Source organism: Enhydra lutris, unplaced genomic scaffold (genome assembly GCF_002288905.1).
Source record: "Enhydra lutris kenyoni isolate GAN:26980312 unplaced genomic scaffold, ASM228890v2 scaffoldscaffold9, whole genome shotgun sequence".
In the NCBI taxonomy this organism is placed as follows: domain Eukaryota; kingdom Metazoa; phylum Chordata; class Mammalia; order Carnivora; family Mustelidae; genus Enhydra; species Enhydra lutris.
This window is the reverse complement of record NW_019154093.1, coordinates 14,393,891-14,416,076: the sequence shown is the minus strand read 5'-3', so window position 1 is coordinate 14,416,076 and position 22,186 is coordinate 14,393,891. Positions and strand designations below refer to the sequence as shown.

General features: G+C 48.1%; 1 protein-coding gene across 7 annotated transcripts in view; it reads left to right on the top strand.

The window, feature by feature from the left end:
• The window catches only part of LOC111143197 (ERI1 exoribonuclease family member 3), a 125,184-nt gene that overhangs the window by 64,767 nt on the left and 38,231 nt on the right, over positions 1–22,186 (top strand). For all 7 annotated transcript variants that reach the window (XM_022496743.1, XM_022496740.1, XM_022496739.1 and 4 more), the window contains one exon: positions 873–945. In XM_022496743.1, coding sequence (XP_022352451.1) covers positions 873–945 — 73 coding nt within the window. The remainder of the gene's footprint in view (positions 1–872; positions 946–22,186) is intronic.

The window sequence follows — 22,186 nt, the reverse complement described above, 5'->3', positions numbered from 1 at the left end:
CTGGTATCTTCCTCCATGTTTTCATGTATCCCAGTGCTCCAACTTAAGGCTGTTTAGTCTGTTTCTTTTATTGTCCATCTCACTGAACAGATTGTGAGCCCCTTAGGGGCAGGGGCTGAGACTTTCGCTTTGAGCTCTAGGTGCCTGTCTATTATTAAACTTCAGTAAATGATTGGTTGAATGGATTTATGCAGGTACAACATCCTATTTACAGGGAAAGACCATTTATAAATTACAAGAAAAAGTAAAAACGGGCTTTTGGTTTAAATTCTGACCTCTTATCCTTTTGCACGGTCTCTTCTCTGTCGGCAGAAAACCTCTTGCTAGAGACTTAAACGTGAACTGGAGCCCCTGCCCAGGTATCACCAACTCACATGCTCCTTCTCTCTCTCCTCCCGTCTTAGATGCCTGCCTCTCTGCTGTAACAAAACAACTGCAAACTGGTACATTGGAAAGAACATAGGCTTTGGGGTGAGATAGACCTGGGTTCAGTTCTTGGCACTGTCAGTTTTTAGCTGTGGGACCTTCGGTGACCCCTCTGAATTTTATTTTCTCATCTGTAAAAAGTAGGCAATGGTACCTCCCAGCGCCGTGCTGAGGAATCACGTGCCCATGCAAGTAAGAGCCTTAGCATTCTACAGGCCATCAGAAAATAGTGGCTGCTCGTGTTAGTTCGAAGAGAGGCTCCAGGTGCTCACATGTAGATCTGCAGCCCAGTGTCCGGGGTGCTAGAGGTGGGGTGCCTTTCCTGGGCAGGGTGGGACCCGTGGCTAATGGGTTACCTTCCGAGGAGGTGTTTGCATTTCCTAGATTCACACTCCATACCTGGGACATGGATGTTCCCAACTTGTTCTCTTTTCCCTTTCTTGTAGGCTCCCAGGCCAGTGCCAGTACTTGGGCTTGCCGGTGGCGGATTACTTCAAGCAGTGGATTAATCTGAAAAAGGTATTGTGTCTGAGCCCCATTCGGGTGCTTTCTCTGGGTCTCCTGTGCCTTAGATCCCCTCCCCCCTTGCTTTCTTTATTCTACTCATCTCTGTTCTCTTTTTGTTGTCGCCTTTTTCCTTTTCTTTTTGTTCTCTTTTCTCAACATCCCTCCTTCCTCTTTCCTAGCTAACATGCACTGGAAGTGGACCTTTCTGGAAGTGGGGAGCTGTTTGGGGTAGAGTATAACATTGTCCTATGGCAGTGTCATCCAGATGTGCGGAGAAGTCGCAACGAAGGGGACTTTCTCAGTTCTTGCTCAGAACTGAATCATTGGGCTGAGCTGCATTGTCTTTAGGAGAGATGTGGTGCTAGCTGACCATCTGGGAAAGTATCCTGCTTTGATGTGATCATGAGTGTGGCCTCTGACCATTCTGAGTGGCCCTGGTATCTCCCTCTGGTTAGGAGGTAGAATTGGTTCAGGCTAGCTTTGGTCCTGCCTCGCCCCAGCAGAGCCTTGCTCATGTGAGAAGGACCGTGGAAGCTGGAGCCCAATTCCCTTCGAGTATGAGGAAGGAGTCTGGCCCTAATGTAGCACCAAGTCCCTGGGGAGTGCATGCTGGGCCTATGGGTTGGGAGGGAACCCCAAGTGGCTACAAAATTAGAGCCTGGCAGAGAATGAATTACCCAGAAAACTGTACTTTTCTAATATGTGCTACACTTCTCAGGTAAGCAGAAGAAAGGAGGTATAGGAATAGACTCCTAAGATAGGGATTCCCATCACTCTGTTGGGTTGCTTCCTTCTGGAGCCCCAGTCTGCTAGAGAGACTCACCCCTATAATTCTCAAGTAAGGGCAACAGCCCTGGAGCAGCCTCAAGAACCCCATGCCGCTGATCAGCTTATTGACCCCCAGGAAATCAGAGAAGAGAGAAGACACCAGGGGTCAGAGTAGTGGCTCCCAGGGGGGCTTAGAGAAGAGAGAGGTCATTGAAGGGTAAGACTAGGTATTGCAAGGATTTGGGTCATGAACTGGGCATTCAAGGAAGGTGGAATATGAATCTGAAGAGGAAAGACTTTCCAGGCGAGGGGAGCAGCATGCTTTTGGTGTGTGTGTGGGCTGGAGCTGAGTGAACACGTAGAGGAACAGTAGAGGAGAATGATCCTGGACTTCATTCCGTCCATCTCGGGGCAGCCATTCTTTGTGGCATCATTTGTGAACTCCTTTGCTTTCCTCTGGTACTCAGGTCCTTTACCCTTGGTCCTTGTTTATATTTTGACCTTCACCCACCTCTCCAGCTGACCTCCCGTGGACCTGAGCAGTAGCTACTTACTGCCTTCCATCTGTGGGTGAGGGGCCAGGCTCTGTCCTACCTTCAGGTCTTGGCCTGTGGCCTTACCTCTGCCTGGAGTGCCCCTGGTCACCTTCCTAAAGTGCATTTGCTATTCTTGAGGATTCAGCTCAAGCATCATCTCTTCTGAGAGGTCAGCAGTCAGTCTCTAGTCTTGAGACCCCTTGGCCCATTAGATATCAGTGACTTTTGAGTATTGAAACCGAGTCCCTCTGTGTTTCCTCACAGACCTGTCCATCTGGAGCACGGAGACTGAGGCTGCTTCCTCTCTGTGTCCGAGGCGGCCAGGCCAGGGCTAGGTACAGAGTACGTGCTCAGCGAATAGTGGCTGGCTGGTTGGCTGATCTTTGAGAGCTGGCTCCACAGGCCCTCTCACACAGGGCTTGGCGGGGCTCTGCACGGGGGTGTGGCTGGGTCTGCCCTCCTGAAAGACAGCGTGCCAGCTGTCAGCGCGCATCTGAGGCTGCTTGCTGGCCTCAGCAAATGCAATGTGAAGGCCCGGCCAGGCGAAGCGGGCACTGACCATGAACAATTGCTCTGTGAAGTTCACTAGACTTTTTGGTGTCCAGATAGAACCCTGCCTCCAGGTTCCTTGGCAGAGAGGCAGGAAAACAGCCGACCCGTGTGTTACCATTGCCACTCGAGGCTACCTTGATGCTGCTGGGGTTGGAGGCAAGCTGTCCTGAGCCTGTTCAGCGTGGTTCTCTTTGGACTGTGCCAAGCTATAGGAGGGACATGGGTACCAGTAGAAACTGGAGACCCTGTTCCCAGTTGGCCTTGTGATTGTGTTTAGGTAAACTGAGCAGGTCTAGGAAAAACAAGAGTGGCATGAGGCAAGTGGCATTAGAGAGGCCTAATCCCTTCCTCTCTGCCCTCTAGCCACATCATGTTCTAGATGTACCTGAGAGCCCAGCAGGAGAGATAACTCAGTTCCAGACTTTGGGCTTGTCTTTGCCAGCAGCCATTCCAGACAGAGGGGTTACGGGGCCCTGGAGTTCCAGGGGCATGTTGATCTTTCTGACCTTTTTACAGCATGAGTTAGTGCAGGCTGCACAAAGATTCCTGCTCCCTTAAAAATAGTAACAATAAGAGCCAGCCAGAGAGGTCATCACCTGGGTTGCGTGGGTATTGTGCAACGTATTACTCTGTGCCCTTCTTTCCCCGAGTGTGACCAGGCCCTGACTGTCTCCAGGGCCCTCTCCTGTCCTTGATCTGACTCTTTCCTCCCCACTTTCCTTCCTTTTCCTCTCCTCCTCAACTCCACAAGCAGAACTTTACCCATGGAAAAAGTAGAGGGGTAGGGGTTGTGGTCTGTTTGGCTGCCAAGACTTAGCCATTGAGTGAACTGGGACTGAATTCACCATCCCCATTTCCTAAAGCCTCTCCTGTCCAGAAATGGTGTGCACTGCATCAGGGAAGAGCAGGTTCTCAGTGGCCAGGCTGCCACACTGCCCGCCTCCACCCACTTCCCGTGTAGCAGAGTGAAGCAAGCCAGTGTTTGCTGACATTTGGAGTGTCATTGAATGATCTTATACTCTTATTGAACTGTCAGCTTAGAGAAGACTTGGGGCCCTGCTCCCAGCTCCCTCCAGGAGGTCAGAGCTGTCAGTGAGGAGCCAGAAGAAAACACACACACACACACACACACACACACACACACACACACACACAGGTGCATGAATATACACGTGTTTACTCAAGTGAATGAATATACCCAAGTAGGCATATCCAAAATTCTATTTATGTTTCCATTCATACATATGGGTATAAATATATAGTCACATATTCACCCTCAGAAATATTTGGAAATATAACACAGGCACGAATGTTTATACGTACATATTCATAAAGCATGAAGACATGTGTAGATATATATATATAAAAACATACACATCTTCATCAGTAAACACATACTATTGAGTGCCCTCTGTGTTCCAGGTACTGTACTAGGCCTGGAGATACAACAGAAAAGATGGATATTAAATAATTCTAATTGTGTTGTAACACTGCTAAGTTCCAGAGTCATGGCATCATTTCATAAGGGGGCCTGACTTAGGGAGGCAGAGAATGGTTCCCTGAGGAAGGGTGTCTAAGCTGAGATCTGAAGGATGAGTAGGAATTCGCTAACAAGCGTGTGGCAAGGCCCTGAGGTAAGGAGAAGGCTGGGAGCTTCATGGAACTAGAATGTGAATTCCATGAGAGTGGAAAATTTTTGTCTCCTCTGTTCACTGTTCTGTCCTCATCACTTTGAATAGTTCCTGGCACACAGTGATATTTAGTCATTATTTGTTGAATGAATGACTGCCTGGAGCATAGTGAATGTGGGGAAGAGAGGAGAGTGGTGAGGGATGAAGCTGGAAGGGGAGGCCACATTTGAGATTTTGATCCTTATCCTTAGGGTAAGGGGAAGCTATTAAAGGCTACTAAACGTAGGAGAGGTGTCATCTGATGTGGATTTTGAAAAAGCTCATTCTGGCTACAGTGTAGAGAGAGCTGAGTGTTGATATGGGGGGATCAGTACTGGTTTTTCTTAATGGGTCTATAGTTGGCATCTTGGGGTGGGAGAAATTATGGACAACATTGCTGAACTTGTAGCATTCTTGTCCTGCTAGTAGTGCCTTGCTCCAGGTTGTTCCTCCAACCAAAAGTGCTCCATCCCCACCATATGCACATACATTTCCAGTGGCCTAGACAAGGGTGGGAGTGGGGAGGTCCTGTCCCTGGTTGAGAACCACAGAATTAGACCATTGCTACAGTCCAGGTAAAAGACGATAGTCACCAGGATTGAACTGATAGGAGTGGAAATGTAGAAAAATGGATTGATTCTAGAGTGTTAAATGGTACAGTCAGTTCTACTATAATGCAACATAGACCTTCTTAAAAATCACCGTGCTATGAAAAGTTGTAAAAAAAAGTCGCAATAAAATTGGGGTTAGGAGCACAATACTCAAAAACTTCATCAGTGACGTATGAAAAAAGATAAGAACCTAATAAAAATGGTAGCATAATTTTACACATGTTAAATGGCTAAGAAATACATAAATACTACAAAAGATATGGCTCTCTACCTTGAAAAAACCATGAAGTTTGCTTGGCAGTAGGCATGAGAAAGGTTGCAGCTTGTGAGTTATTGCGAAGTGGTAGAAGGAGAGTTCTCTGGAATTGGTTGGAAAGTTGAAGCCAGATGAATGCAGCTTATGACACATGTAGTGTTCTAGGAAGCTATGATATGTTTGAAGTGTAAGCATGTGTGCGTTCTGCATATTCTTATACAGCTCTCTTCAGCTGGGTATACTTTCCTGTGCCTATCTGGTATTGATTACGGACAAAATCACACATAAACAAAGATAAAATTCGCATTCTGCCAGACTGTTTCCTAATACATTGACTGCATTGAAATGAATGTGCTCTTGCAAAACGGGTATTATAGCAGAACAGACTGTACCATAGACAGGAAAGAGTGACTGATTGGCTGTGACGGTTGATGATGAAGGAGGAAGCCACAATGACTCTTAAGGTTTATGATTTGAGCAACTGGATGAAATGGAAGGAGGAGAAGTTTGGGGATTAGAGGAGAAGATCAATTGGCACACATAGAATTTAGATGCTTTCAGATGTTCTTGTGAAACTACAGAGTAGTTGAATATATAGGTCCAGGGCTCAGGGATAGGGTCTGAGTAAGAGCTACAGATTCAGGGGAGTTGTTGGTATAGGAATGCTCACCGAAGCCATGGGAGTGTAGAATATACAGGGCGAGAAGGAAAGAGGGCCTAGGATGAGCACTGAGAAACGCCAGTACTTAATAGAGGAAAAAGAGTCAGACTAGAGAAGGAGTGGTCACTGGTGGTAGTGGTAAAAATTCTCATTTATTGATTGCATTTTGTGTGCTCTACCTGTATTGTCCGTTATAGATGCCTTTTTTTTTTCATTTTAAAAGTTTAGTTAACTTATATTTAAATAAACTTTCTTGAAGAACTTCTTTTAAGTATATTTAGAACAACCTATATTGGTGAGTTTACATTTTCAACTGTTAGCTGCTTAAAATCTAAATAGAGATCTAATATTTCTAATGAAGATTTAGCATCTGAATTGATAGACTTTTTTTTTTAAAGATTTTATTTATTTATCTGACAGAGATCACAAGTAGTCAGAGAGGCAGACAGAGAGAGAGAGGAGGAAGCAGGCTCCCCGCCAAGCAGAGAGCCCGATACGGGGCTCGATCCCAGGACTCTGGGATCATGACCTGAGCCAAAGGCAGAGGCTTTAACACACTGAGCCACCCAGGCGCCCCTAAACTGATATATATTTTAAGTATAAGTTACATACTTAAATACAAAATGGTTTATTAATTTTTTGTTTGTTAGTAATTTTTATATTGATTACTTCTTGAAGTAACCTGTTATTATTTGCATATCTCTATTTTTCATGTTTTAAGGTTGAGAAAACAGGTACTACCTTGTTGAGAAAACAAGGGAGTGAGGATGCAACTTGCTCTGTGTCCCACATTGATACTTGGTAGGGGTAGAACTGAAATTTAGTTTTGCCTAACCTTTTGTGCTAAAGAGAGGGTAAAAATGAGAGAGTAAAGAGTGCTAGAAAAGGGGTAGACCAGATGTGGTGCCACTAAAGCCACAGAAACAAAAGAATTTTCAGAACAAGAGGACCAGTCGGCTCGCAGGGAGCCACGTAACAGAAGGACTGAACCCTGAGCGCCTGGGACGGAAGGGCTCGGCGACCTTGGTAAAAATTCGATGGCGTGAGAGGAACTGGAGCCAAATTGGAGTGAATTGGGGAGTAAATGAGCTGATAGAGATATTTTAACCTTTTCAGAAACATAGCTTTGAAGGAGAGAGAAAGGACGAGAACTGTGATGGGGCAAGTGTGGGGTTGAAGGAGGTGGTGTGTCCTAAGATGGGAGATGTGCTTGGTTGTAGGCACCATTAGAGAAGGAAAGTTTAAAAATACAGGAGTGAGAGAGGTCTCTGAGACGATGAGGCGGAGATGGGGTGGAGAAAAGGATGGAAATCTGCTCTCTGCAGGAGGAAGACCTGCCATGAGGGGGAAGGGAAAGGTGGGTGCGGTAGAGGCAGAAGGCATGTGGATTTGACAAGGTAAAGTAATTCCCATCTGATGGTTCGTTTCCCCTATGAAGTAGATGAGCCACTTGCTAATAGTGGAGGACTGGGAAGGTTTGTAGAAAGTGGAAAGGATTGCTGTAGATTTAGCAAAGAGTAAAGAGTAGAAGTGTGAGCCAGCTTGAGAAACAGAGTAGGATTTCTAGGCAGTATTGAGGGTCTTTTCGAGGTTGTTGGCATTCATCCATGGTGGAACCACTCTCTTCTGCTGTAGGACTTGTCTTTAGAGAGCTCAGCTGCCTGGTTGTAGGCATGCCGGCAGCAGACACTTAACTGATCCAGGGTGAAGGCTTTCCCAAGGAGTATGATGAAAGGAACAAAGGAGTTGAAAATACTGGCAAGACGGTGGTTGCCAAGATGGACTAGGAAATCTCAGCTGGATACTGAGGAGAGAGAAGACAGCAGGGGGCCTGATGGATATGGAAGAAGTAGCTAGGTCCCAGTAAGGCGAGGAAAAGTGTGTCAGGTGTAGTTGAGCATGCCACATGGAGAGATAAGAGATTATGGTTAGCACAGGATGTGTGATTTAGTGATTTCAGACATGGGGCAGTTCTCCATGTTGGCAGGTTCCAAGGTGTACTCCTGGGAGTGAGTAGCTAAGATTGGGTGGAGGAAAATGTTACCGTAAACAAGAGGTTAACAAAGGGATAGGTCAGATGTGACTTCCATAAGGAAGTGAGTATGTGGACACACAAACGCACACATAATGTATATATTCTCTCTGCATATGTATGGATGCAGAGGGGTAAATGTATATACAAAGATATGCCCGCATGTATGCATATACAGTTCACATATATTCAGACCAATCCAGTTAGGTGCGTGCACATACGCTCACAAATGGTCTGGAATTCCCTCTGGGCCTGTTTAGACGGGCTTTGGGGGAAGCAGGCAAGTGTCTTAGGAGGATTCTGAGCACTGACAGACAGGGCTCAACCAATCACGCTCAGAAGTTGTAGGGAGGGGGTCACCTAGAATTTAACAGACCCAGATGTGCCAGAGTGTGAAGACTGTTGTTCCACTTTGCCTGTGCCATCTGTGCTCTCCGCCCTGCTGTAATTTCTGGGTGCTCTGAAGGGGGTGGGGTTGGGGCCAGCTGTGAAAGAGAGAATAAAGAGGAGGAGACCTTTTTGGGTCCCTCCAAGAAGCATTTCTATCTCCCCCTCCCCTGGGAGTGGACAGCAGGAGAGACTGCTGAAGGGAAGGTTGGTGTCTACGATTGAACACGACTTTTCCTGACCTTGGAGCATTCAGAGTCCCAATCAGTGCAGTAATAAATTAAGGGCTTATGGAGGAATAAATTCTTGGCCTTAATGAAGTTCTTTGCTGGGGGCCATAGGCAGGTCAGCAGGTCGGAGTGATGCAGATTGGAGGCCCCAGCGAGTAGACTCAGCTAGCTGGGAAGCCATCAGGAGTGAAAAGATCTGAAACTCTGTTGGTCAGGTCACTATTTTGGAGCTCTGGGAATTAAGCTGCTCAAGTGATAGGCAGCCTGACAGAGGCTGGGACTCTATAGAATGGTGGCCACATGGTGCCTCCTGCAGAGTCCCTCCATCGGGGTTATTCACAAGCTAATTTGGAAAAAAACAGACCAAACAGAACTGAAAACTGAGAGAGGGGTATGAAGATCTAGGGGCCCTACAAGGTGTTTTATTTTGGAGGGCCAAGAGGGTTTGCATCAAGACAGATGCTTCTGGACCACTCGGTGGTCAGAACCAGATGTGCTGTGGTCCAGGTCTTTGGCATCATCCAAAGTACAGAGCATGGTGTGGGGCAGTTATGGGCCACTATCCTGGTGGGAGCCAGCTCTGAGGCCAGGGCCTCTGGCTGTGTTGGGGAAGAAATAGTACACAGAGGACAGGACACAGAGCACCAGGTGTAAATGAGGGAGAAGTGGGGACACAGGCGTGGGACAATGAGGGAGCAAGTGAGAAAACAACCTGGAGCTTTTGCTGCTGGGTTTGATGCTGAAGCCCTGGGAGGAGCCAGTCTTGGGGGCTGGAGGCTCCTGGATTGTAGAGCTGTAACTAGAACCCAGGCCTCAAGACTCCATGTGCTGAGCTCTTTCTCCTTTCATCCCACCCTCTGCAAGGTCTGCCCTTGGGTATGAGTTCTTGGGGTGTGGTCCAGAAGTAGCAGAGGGAACAGTGCTGTGTTTGGAATCAGGGGCAGCTGGAGATGGAGAGAATGTCTCCTTTCTTCGCATCTCCCTGCCCCCATGGTGTAGTGCCCTGCCCGGCTTTTCCTTTAAATATGTCTTACAGCTGTCTGAACTCTGAAATTTCTTTCACTCCTTCCCTCGCCTTGTTAACATGTGTTGCCTTTGGGGTAATCAGGGAAAAAATATTATGTCCTTTTACAATTACCGGGTTTTGGAATATTAAAATGTCTCGCTGCATCGGCACTGTTATTTTGATTGGTATTCTAACCTTTGACTAGCCCATAAAGCGCGCCGCTCCTGAAGCCAATATTGCAGGACTGAAATTTAATTCCGAAATGATTCCAGATAATAGGGAGACAGATAATATATGCATGAAGGATATTATGTTTGGACTAACTGCAGCAGGGCCAGGGCTGGGGAGCTGAATAATAGCCCAGAGTGAGTTATAATCTGTGGGACAGAAATGCCTTACTGTCAGGGCCAGGAGAGGAACTCTTAAATCAAAGGCACAGGAAAGGGTGCGATTGCAGTGTGCTTGTTTTGACAGGAAAAGCACTGGAGCCAAGAGGGTAGGTATGGAAAGCTGTGGCCCATCCTTTCTCTTGAGCAAAGTACCCAAGGCCCTTTGCAGCATCCCTAGCTTCGTCTCTCCTGTCCCTCTAACATTCTGACCATATCAAACTTCTTGCCATTCTTCAAATACACTCTTCAAAAGGGACTGTTTCACTTCCCTTTGCTCATTCTGTTCCCTTTGCCTACCTTGCCTTTCCCCTTTTAGTATGTTGAGAAAACTGTTCATCCTTCAAAACCCTCTTCTGTGAAGGCTTCTGACCCCTGGTAGAAATAGTCAATCACCTCCTCCTTTGGATGGTTTCACACTTTATAATGAGTGTATTGCATGCTCTTGCAATTATCTGCTCATACGTTTGTATTTCCTAGTAGACTGTGAGCACTTTGAGGGCTACATGCCACCCATCTCTGTATTTCTGGTGCTCAGCACTGGATGGGACACACACTGGGCATCAACAAGAACTACTTGAAGCCACACTGAATATAGGGCTGGACTAATGAGCTCAGGAGTCCATGCCTAGTCCCCTGCCAGATCTCTCAGACAAATAGGCTTGAAGAAGTTAAGTAACTTATCTGAGGACACATAGCCAGGAAGAGGTAAAGCTAGGATTTGAGCCTGGGTGAGGTGCTCTTTTCCCTGACCATATAATTAGGCAGGTGGGCAGGGAAGGAGTTGGAAGCCAGGGTTGGAAAGACAGACTCACTTCTCTGACTCCTTCCTTCCTTTCTTAGCTCCAGACTTGAGTCCCCTTTGCTAGAGATGGCATTGGTTCTTAGCATTCGTGGTCTCGAGTCCTTGAAGGGATTGTGCCTCCTGTCACTGCTAAGGACTTTTGGACAGTTACTCCATACAAAAGACACTTCTCTACTGTGTGCTTGTAACTAACGATGGGGAAAAGTGCCTTGACACAGTTCCTGCCTGTGGTTGCAGAGAGCTCTTAAGTTGGTGAGCAGGCAGAGTACCTGGAGCTCTTAGTATTGTTGGAAAACTTCACAGGCATTCTTCCCCACCCATCCCCCTCAGCACTTGGTGGAACTGATGTTTTGGGTGTTTAAAGATAAGATAAGGAAAGTACTAATGGAAAAAGCTTCGGTGAATGGACTTGTACTGTTAATTACAACGCTATCTGCATAAACCTACCTAAACACCAGGCCTGGCTATATGTGAAATGGACCCTTCATTTAGTCTTCAGGTGATGCTTGGTGTGGACACTGGTCCCTGGGGATGTTGCTCGTAGGCTGGAGACCATTAGTGCAAGAAAAGGAGCTTTAGAATCAGATGAGTCTGGCTCAGACTTCTAACATTGCTCCCAACTAGCTATGTGATCTGAAGCAAATTCCTGAACCTCCCTGAACCTGTAAAAGACAACTAATACGACAGAAGCAGGCTCCAGAGTCCAGTAGGCTTGATTTAGAATCTTGACTGCACTTACTAGCTGTGGGGCTTCAGGAAAGTCGCTTTTTTAAGCTTCAGTATCATTCTTTATAGAAGAAGAAAAACAATACCATCACTCCTAGAGTTGTCTTGGACATGAAAGGTCCTCCCCTGTCCTCGTACTGACCACTAGGACCGAGGTGACTAGACATGGGGGGTAAAGGAGAGAGGAGCTCAAGGCAGACTTTGTGCGTAGGAGCTAGGAGAAAGAGACCCCCTGGCAGAATTCATGGGGGTACAGGGAGGACAAGCCTCATGCCATCTGTGGACGAGCTCACCCTGAGTGTGAAGGTAGTGAACGGAGCTGTCCATCTCCTCTTCTTGGTTCCAGCTGCCATCAGCGTGGCTGGTGTACAGTGGAGTGCATGGTCACATTTACCTTCAGACGATCCCTGGCTCTGTCACTATCTGCGTTATGACCTTGGACAAGTTACTTCCCTTCTCAGAATCTTGGTTTCCTCCTTTGTAAATAAAGTAGAGGTAATTAATAAAAATGAAGAGGTACTGGTCTAAATGCTTAAATGAATTAGGTCCCTAATCCCCCATTCTAAGAACTAAGCACTGGCATTGGCATCTTACAGATGAGGAGACGGAGATCCAGAGAGGCTGAGGCACCTGGCACAGGGTTCACCTGCTAACGAGAGCCGGAGCAGCCTCCGAGTCTAGGCGGCAGGCTCCAAGACCGTGCTCTTACTGCTCTGTTGCCTCCAGCACAGAGGAGGGAGGAGTCGTTTTCATCTGGGGGCAGGAGAGAAAGTCAACAAAGATTTCACGGGAATATTTGACTTGGGCCTTGAAAGTGTTGGGGAGATAGGGTGGGAAGGGCATTCCAGGCGGAGGCAGCAATGTCCACAGAGGCGTGGAGGAGTGCAGCAACTTGCCGAATTGGGGACCTGCAAAGTAGTTTACAGGGTTTTTAAGCTACTGATGTGGGCCAGCCATGTGTATGCCTTCTCCCAGAGAAGCTGGGAGAGTAAGGACAGGAAGGTACCATTGCCCAGTGTCTCGGTGGAGCTAGCCTAAGCTTCCTTCTAAGAATGTGGCGGTAGCTCCAGAAAAATGCCACGTTTATGTCCATGTGTGGGAAGAAAGAGGCCACGGGCGCAGGATAGCAGGATGGGAAAGAGAGCACCATGCCTTGTAGCATTATCAGCTCTGGGCAGTCTGACACTGCTGTGCCAGAGGACCTCCATATCCTTCCAGTAGAAGGTGGCAAATTACAGTGAGGAACCGGGGTGCCTGGTGGCTCAGTTACTTACGCATCCAACTCTTGCTGCTGGCTCAGGTCAGGATTTTAGGGTTGTGAGATCAAGCCCCACCTCCACGCCCTGCTTAAGATACTCTCTCTTGCTCTTCCTCTGCTGCCTCCCCACTCTCTCTCCCTTTCTTAAGAAAAAAAAAATGCAGTACAGTGTGAGGAATCAATTAGGTAATGTGTGTAAATCTTTTAGCATGTGCTGGCACTTGGTGTGTGATTGGCTAGCCTAGCACGTTCGCAGCTAAGGGGCCAGCCCTCCTTGTTCTGCCTTCCCCATGAGTGTGGCCACAAGGGGAAATGGAACGAATGAGGGAGTCCGCTCAAGCCAGCCGGGATTCCTTCTCCCTCCATGAGGGAGCAAGCAACTCTGCCCTGGAGTTGCTTGTAGTGGCCTCCGTGGCAGGTCTTTGCGATGAGGCCCACCTCATGGTCTGCCTCTTGCTGGCCGTGGCTCAGAGTCTGTGTTCTGTCAGGTGATGCCACCTCTATCTCCTGGTCCCACTCTGTAGCTCCTCTGTCTTTCTCTTGTGTCCTTGAGGAAGTGAATCCTGAGAACAGGGAGCGTGTGAGCTCTCCTGGATCTGTGTGGGGCTTGGATTTAAGCCTAGGCATCCCGACTATCAGCTGCACTGTAACCCTCGGGCTATCCTCTAGGTTATTTTGAATAACCTAGCCAATGCCTCTTGGTTATTTTATGTGGCCTGGTCTGTCCCTGTGCAGGACCATGAGCCGCTCGAGCATAGGGACTAGATCTCATTCTTGAATCCATCAGAATTCTCGATCCACAGAGCTAGGCCAGCAGAGGGGATGTCAGGAAGACCCTGTGGAAGAGCTGAGGGCCGCTAGGGAGAGAGGCGAGGCAAGGGAGAGGTTGACTCATCTACACTCCGGGTAAGTCTGAGAGAGGTAAGGGAACTGAGTTACTCTGCCTTCTCCCAAGTTTTTGTTTCGTTTCGTTTTTTTTTTTTTTCTTTTTGTGTTTTGTTTTGCTTTGTTGTTATTGTTACTGCTACTCTGGACCCTAGAAACCAAAAGGAGTTACAGAAAAGGAGAGAAAAGGATAAGGAGGCTTTCTGGAAGGCAGGAGGCACAGCCCTGCCTGCCTCCCTTGTCCCTCCCTGGTTGCCCTGCTGCCACTCTGGAAAGCAGGGCTGACCACGCCTATCACTGTCAGTGACAGAGCACCAACGTTCGGAGCCCCAGCTGGTGCCGGTCTCCATACTCGGTGCCTTACATACGTTCATTCGTTTCATCTTCACAACTACGCAGCAAGGGAGGGCTATTGTCCCTGTGCTATGGGTGCTGAAGTAGAGACTCAGAGAAACTAAGCTTGCCCAAAGCCCGACGACCAGGATTTAAATTCAGCTTCTCTCCTTGCATGGCCTCTTTCTTGTCACTTGGCCTGTAACAGATACCACCTCAAGGCAGTTCTTCTGGTCTGGCCTGGTTGGAACAGGAGCCTAGGGCAAACACATAGCTGGCCATTACTAGTTGTATGGTCAGTGAAAGGCAGTGACTGGGGAAGGATAGGGATTGGCCTCATGATCCAGGTCTCTTGAGAGTGGCACTTACTTAACGGGGACATATGTGTGTGTGTATGGGGTGTGCCCAGGTGTACGTGGATATCTATCTGTATTTAAAGAATTGTATTTGTCCATGTGGGAGGCTTGTGTCTATGTATACTTGGGTACTTGCACATGCCCACATGTAGGGATATGGAAAGTATGTAAATATGGGTTCTGTGGAAATACATGTGCACCTGAAGGTGAACAGATGAGGCCCTTATCTCTGGAGGACAGCATGGAGCAATACAAAGACTCCTGGGCCGAACTTGAAGCTGGAAGATTAAAGACTCTGGTGTTGGGTCTGGTGTTGGCTGGGCTCTGGTGTTGGGTCACTTGCCTTTTCTGAGCCCGTAGTTTCCTCATCTAACAAATAAGGGGGCCAGAGAAGGCAGTCTCTTCTGCCTTTGTTTCCTCTTTTTTGTTCTCAGTAAAAAATGAGACAGATGTAAGGAAGGTGAGAGAAGTTTCCCTTAAACTCGTACCTACTTTGATCTCCAGCCTTGGGACTGACTGTTCCACTATCCCACTAGGAGAAGCTGAGGGTCCAGGGAAGGCAGAGCATTGCCTGGCATCAGCTCAGAAGGGCTGGGGCTCAGGTATTGGATAGCTGGTCCTGTCACAGTTTGGGATGGCCTGGACTAGAGTTGAGTGCTGTGGAGGCTTTGGACTTCTCCATGAGAACATGGGGTGAGGTGAAGCTTGTTGTCTCCCTGCTTCTTTAGCGGGGTGGTGGGAAGGGGGGCTCTTGATACCTTTAAAGACAGGGTGCAGCCCAGGCCTTTCCTCTGGCCTTTGATCCCCATTGTTGATTGTCCTGGCAGGTGCAGAGTGACGGTCAGGTAGAGACCAGAACAAAGAGCTGGATGTGTGTTCACCTTCATATGGAACTTGCTGGTTCAACCCAAAGCCTTTGTGTGAGCTCACTTGGCCTGCTATCAGCTCTTTTGGGGGAAGAGTGGCTTAGGGTTGGGTGCTTTAATTTCCCCTGACTGATTCCTCAAAGCTGATTTGGGTGGCTTCGAAATATGGGACCTTTGGCCATCTCAGTCTTCAGATGGGATTATAGCAGGGTTTTGTCTATTTTGTCCCATGAATTAGCCACCAGCTCCCTGAAATTTCTGAAATTGACTGGCTGGGTGGTCACTAGAGAAGGAACAGGCATTGTGTAGACTCACAGTGAGGTGTCCTCGGTGCTGGGAGGACGTTTGTCTGTAAGCTAAGCTTAGATCAGCCTGAACCTGGTGACCTGTGCCCTGCCTGCGCCAGGACCTCTACATTCACATTGAGCCACCAGTCACTCTCTAAAGCCCTGTGTATCGGGCATTTAGACTCTGAGATGAATCAGGTCTAGTCTTTACCTATACAGGGCTCCCAGTCTGGTAGGGAAAATGGGGAAATATACAATAGAGGTAGTTAAGTACAATAATAGGAATTATGTGTATGGTATGTTTAGGTGTGCTTTTAAAAATAATTTATTTTGAATTCAGCTTTGTATGAGTTAGAATGCACAAGAGAGAGAATCCATGTAGGCATGTCTTTGTGTTTATATGTCCCTTGCCTGTGTGACTCAGTAAGCTCAGAGCTACCCAGGTGAGCTCATCCCAGCTGCATCTGGGCCAGTGACTTTTTCAGGGGCCTTAATGCAGGGCCCCAAGAGATGCTAGGCTGCCCTACGTGGTAAAGAGGGGTGGTCCTTCTGGGAAGATGCGGTCCAGGCTAGCTGCTTGGGAAGTACTTCTGTATGGGTGCAGACAGCTGCGGCTGTTAGTGCATGGGCATGAGCCCAAGTGTGCATAGGGCAGCAGCCAGGGGTCCGTCTTCAGCACCACGACCAGGGCTTATGGCACTAGGCCTGGGCTTTGCACCTACTTGGCTGCTGGCAGGAGGATAGGCTGCAGGCAGATCCCAGGGCAATCCTGAGGCCTCCCCAGTGGTGTGTTTGCTGTGCCTAATTACCCAGCAGTTGTTTAACTATGCAAGCTGCATGCCTGCCTTTATTGCGCTGTGATTGCCGAGCTGCCTATGGGGAGTGTCATAAAAAGATATAAAATGCCCATTATCTGTCTGACGTCCTCCTCCTGGACTGTGGGTGTTTGTGTTTTATTTTATTTTTATGGCTCAAGGGAAGCTCTGCAGGAAGGAAAGGGAGGGAAGAACAGGGAGGGGAGGGAGAGGCCCTACAGGAATTGGGGGCTGGGAGACTGAGGATCCCCCTTCATACTGTGGTCAGCCGTGAGCTAAAGGGCTCTCCTGACCGGAGGAGAGGAGTGGAAATGGCGGATCTCTGGGGTCAGGGCAGGTGCTCAGGAAGTAAGGACCTTCTCCTCATCTACCTGCACACCCCACAGCTTATGTTCCCACCTTATGTCTGTGCTGGCCCCCGCCCTGCTTGGGGGCCTTGGGTGCAGGGTAGTTTGCAGAGGATTCTGTGAATTCCCACTCAGGTCCTCACGGGCTTTGATAACTGGAATTGCCTGCTAGCTTCCTAGATCGCATGGCTTGCTGTGGGACAGATACCTTGGGTACCACCACCTGCTCCTGAAGCCTTGTACCCTGACAGCTTCAGCTCCCCTTTTCTTGTCCGCCACTGCAGCGTGTTTGTGCCACACCTATCTAAGAGTCACTGCGTCTGAGGGGAACCTCCCAGACCAGGAGAGGGAGGGGAATTAATACAATTCGAACACTTGCCCCGTTCCAAACTGTGAGTCACTGAGGCAGAGATCAGACAGGGACCCTGCCCACGAAGAGCTCACACTGCGTAACCAGTGCGAACTTTGCAGTAGATGGTAAATCAATGTTTGTCAAATGGGACTGGATTCAACATATTCATTCATTCACTTTTATTCAGTAAACAGCTGTTGACCACCTACTAGGTCAGGCACTCTGCCAAGCACTGGGAATAAAATAGCAAGCAAAATAGACAAAATTCCAGCCCTCATTGGTCATTCGAGTTTATTGGGAGGAAAATTGAAGGATTTAAACGCTGGACATGTGACTCCAGAAACCATGGCCTTTCACCTGTGACATGTTGTTTCCCATGCCTAAACCGTCAAAGCCCAAGCTATTCCTGTACTACTCTTGAAAAATCTTGACTGCTAGGTACAGTACAAGCTCTCTAGCCTACCTCTTGAAACTTCTTTGGGTTTTTAGCTGTACGAAGACGGCCTGCATGGTCACTCACAGACCTTATTCATACTTTTGTTCTATTTATCTAGAATGTCCTTTGCTGCATTTCTGCCTCGTGAACTTCTACCTACCCTTCAAGACCTAACCCCTTTATGTGCTCTTTGAAGACTTGTTGTGTTTCCCATTGGCAACTTCCTGCTCTTTAACACACCTATTCATCAAGTGCCTATGTACTGTGGTAGAGCTTTCTGGCTTTGTTCACTTAAGTGAGCCTGCTGTGGGCTCTTGGCACTTCTTCTGTGGTAGAGTACTTAAAAAAAAAAAAAAAAAAGTTATGTTGCGCTGTAATTCACATACCATACAATTTACCCACTTAGAGTGTACCATTCAGTCTTCCTTAGTATATTCCTAGGGTTGTGTAGTCATCATCCCTGTCTGAGTTTAGGACATTTTTGCCCCCAACACAACCATTTCCCCAAAATGCCCCTGCCCTAGCCAACCACTAATCTACTTTCAGTCTATGAATTTGCCTATTCTTGCAGTTCTGGGAATTTTTTTATATGTGGTCTTTTGTGACTGGCTTCTTTCACTTAGCATCATTTCCAGGGTTCATCCATGTTGCATCGTGAATCAGCACTTCATTTCTTTTCATTACCGACTAATACTCCGTTGCATGGATATATCACATTTTATTCATCCATTCATCAGTTGGTGGACATTCGGATTATTTCTGCTTTTTGGCTGTTACGAATAATGACGCTATGAATACTCGTGTACCAGTTCACTTTATTATTTTTGCATTTTGGTGTTTTGTTTGTTTGTGTTACACCTGTCTTTCAAGTAGATTGTGAGCTCCTCAGAGTAAGGGTCACTCCTGTATTAATTGCTGTATCCCCACCACTTAGCCGTGGCTAGCTCTCAGTAAATATCAGTGAATGAATACATGCATGCTTTCTAATTCTCTTCCCTCTTGGGATATAATAGCAGTTCCCTAAGCCGCTCTGTCCCCTGTATCTATATTCACCTATCTGCCACCCACACTGAGGTGTAAGCTCATTCATCAGTGTCCCAGACCATGCCCTTCTCATTTCCACTGTTGGCCTCTCTGGTGTAAGTTCTTTGCCCAACAACAGCTAGTCCGAGAAGCTTTCCTAAGTTGCCCCCTTGATGGCAAGTAAGGTCAGTAAGGTCTCTGGCTAACTCAACACTGTAGAGGCTGACTCTACCCCCTCCTCTCCCTTTTCTCCTGAGGGGCCCCAGATTGTTTTATACAGGGAGGGTACGATCTGTGGAAAGGCCCTGGAGGGGCTGTTAAGCTGGGTGGCCTCCTGGCTCTAGGCCAGGCTGGCTTTGTGACAGCTCCAGAAACCTGGGTATCTGAGGAGAGGAGGTTGCCTCTGCCATTCTAGTCAGTAGCCCGTATGAACCAGGTCTATAAAAGAAAAGGAATTTCTAGAACCAATAGCCTCTGAGAGATGGGTAAAACCAATATTTCACTTTTCTTTGCATTTACTCACCCTAATAGTTTGAGCCCATAATTAGAATTGGGCTTTATTAGGCTAATTAGGAGGTAGGAATGATGGCAGGAGGGCATGTGGAGATGCATCAGGGTGCTGGGCAGTAAATCTAGGGTTTTAATAGGCTTGCTCCATAATCAGGTGGTCTGAAAGGCTGACTGGGTGGCTGGGCCCCCTCCCTTCCCTTCCTTCTATTCCCATCACTCCTTGAAGTGGCCTTCACACTTTGCCGTCCTTGTCCTCAATACTGGCAGGAGCGCTGGGATATGGGGAACTCAGGAGGGAGGGAGGAGACCCCACCCGGAGCTTCATTGCCTATGCACGCGCCGTCCAGCCTGGCGGCATGATTACCTTGCTGAGAAATCCGTCCAGGCGCAGGGCTGCTGATAGCAATCATTGATTAAGAGGGTAATTGTCCTGAAAATTCAGATTGATCAGAAAGCAGAAATGATAACTTGTGTAACTGTGTTTAAAGCCACGTCCTGTCAATAGACGAGACTGAGATGTATCGCGCCAAGAGGGGGGCAGAACGGATGGGTGTGTGCGGGCGGGCGGGCGCTGCCATCCTTCTCTCAGGGCTGAGCAGGATGTTTCTTGTCAGTAACCTGGACTATTGGAGATTCAATCACTTTTATCTCCCCCTCTCTCTCAATCCAAATGCCTTTTCATATTAGGAAATTAGAATCGGCCCTGCTCATGCAAGATTTATTAGCTCTGCTGAGCAGTCACACCGAAGAGTAAATGATTTTGCTTTGCTGGAGCTTTTTACACATTAGGACCCAACTTCTTCCTGCTCTGTGCCACTGGCTGCCTGGAGGAGTGGGCTCTAGAACTGGAAACTTCGGGGGTGAACTCTCCAAGTCCGGTTCAGGGGAAAAGCATCACTGGGATCTATCTTCCTGACCTGACAGAGACCCTGTTGTGTCTGGCTGACGTCCTTCTATCTGCTCCCCAGACAGGTCCCTTACTGGGATCTAGGTTGTCCCTCTCAGTTGAAGGAGTCAAACCCCCTGAAGGAATGAGGTTCATCCCTCAGAGTTGGGTACGTGGTAGAGTCTTACCTACGGGGGTGGCAGTGAGACTGTGTATTGAATAAGGATTGGCAGCAGAATTAGAGGATGGAGGGGCTGCCATGACTTGACTTCTCAGACTCTGGGGTTGTCCTTCTGTCTGGGGTGGGGCTGCAGCAGCTAGAGCATCTTTCTGAGCCCCTGGGAAAGTTTTCCAGGAAGTTGCCTGGGAATTTAGAGCATGGGAGCTGGTTAGAGCAAGTTTAGGGGTGTCTGGACCTACTGGTTGCCTGTGTCTAGAGGGCTGCAGGGGGGTTGACTGGCTGAGGCTCTCTGATCTGCCAGTAATGTGGGCTCTTAGGGAAGGGAGGGGCCAAGTTCCATGTTTCTGGCATTCTCCTGTGGCCTTGGGCTTGAAAGCAGTATGGGCCTGTGTGCCAGCTGCACCTAGCCTGCTCCGGAGTTCAGGGTACAAGTGGGCTAGGTTGGTTGTAGGGAGGACCATTCTCCTTCACTGAGACTGTATGAGTCCCCCTCTTACCCAACTCCTTGGGTCACTTGGACCCATGGACAAATATCAGTCGCTATCATTCCTTCACCCTGTCTGTTGTAGGTGTCTGATCTTAGAGGTCTGGTGGCACAGGTGAGTGCGGAGAGTCCTGACACAGGGCTGAAGGAAGGTTAACAGGTTCTCTGGGGTTTTTTGTGAGAGGGATATGATCCCAAGGACTACCCTCTGCCTACTTGTTTCATTTACTTAGCCCTGTGAAGCCTCCAGTTCTCCAGTTCTTCGAGGTTTTTCAAGTTTCCCAAACCTGAGGGTTGGAGTTAGAAGTAACGGGGTCCCCGGGAATGAATGGTGGGGGTGGGTAGCAGCCATTTTGATCCAAAAGCAGGGCTGTGTTTGGGAGCAGGGGATAGGGGGAGGCTTTTTAGAGGAAAGTAGCTGACAAGTGTCTGCAGGATATTTCCTAGATAGGACTTGTCTCTAAGCAGACCACAAGGCCACCATCTTTCTACTGAGGCTCTGCATCTCTCTACCACCAACCTCCACCCTTGGAGAAGCCTTGACTTTCTTGGACGGCTCCTCATACTAGGCTGGGTTGGGCAGGACAGGCCTTTGTTCTGCACACATACCACCCACATCCCACCATAAGAGTATACTAAAGGATTGAGAAACCTGAGGAGCTTAATGTAAAAAAATTTTTCAAATAGATAAAATGTATGTGGTACAGACATAAAGTTTTCTTTGTAAAAAATTCTGTACAACTTTCTGTAAAATGCTGATTCTCATGTGGCATATTCTAATCAGGTTTAAGTCATTAAAGTCTTTGGATTATTTTTTAAAAAATGCACATTGTCCCATCTGGTGAGTTGTGAAAGAAGTGGGTGCGCAGAGCCAAGAGACCTTCCCAGGGCCGAATGCCTCTGCCCCTGCCTCTCAGCTAGGCCTGTGAACTCCCTAGGAATACTGTGCAGTCCAGAGGGAGGGTCAGCTCTTGTTTGGCTTAGTTTTCTGCTAGGGCTAGTTTGGGCAAAGTCAAGACAGAGCGAAAGTGCCATGGGTAGCTTGCACCTGGGAACAGAGAACTCAGAGTGCTGAAAGACTCCCAGTGGAGTGAGGGAGACATTCACTGCAGGGTGATATAAATGGTGTTGCTTTCCAGAGCCCAGAAGAGGGAGTGGCTGAATTCTCCTGGAAGAGCTCAGACTGGCATCCAGAAGCGGGGGTCATGGGAAGAAGGGGGGCTCTTGAACTCATTCTGTGAGGAGGATGGGGAGTGTGCTATGGAGACAAGTGTGGGCGAGCCTCTGGGCAGAGAGAACAAGGAGAATCGTCACAGATCAGTTGTGTTAGGCCTAGCGCTGGGACCCAGTGGGATTTATTTTCCCAGCACACTTCTCCATCATAATTTGATTGTATGGGCCACACCTCAGTTTTAGCAAGCCTTCATGGGGCCTACTTCCACCATCTAGCTGGGGCTGGGCTGCTGGGGGCTAGGAGCCTTGGATTGGATCAACCAGAGCTTTAGGTCAGAGAACTGTACAGGACAGAGCCCTAGGAAATGGACCCTGGAGCCTCCCTCTCCTCCGTTTCCTCTCCTGGTCAGCCTAAAGAAGGCAGGGGGCCCGGCT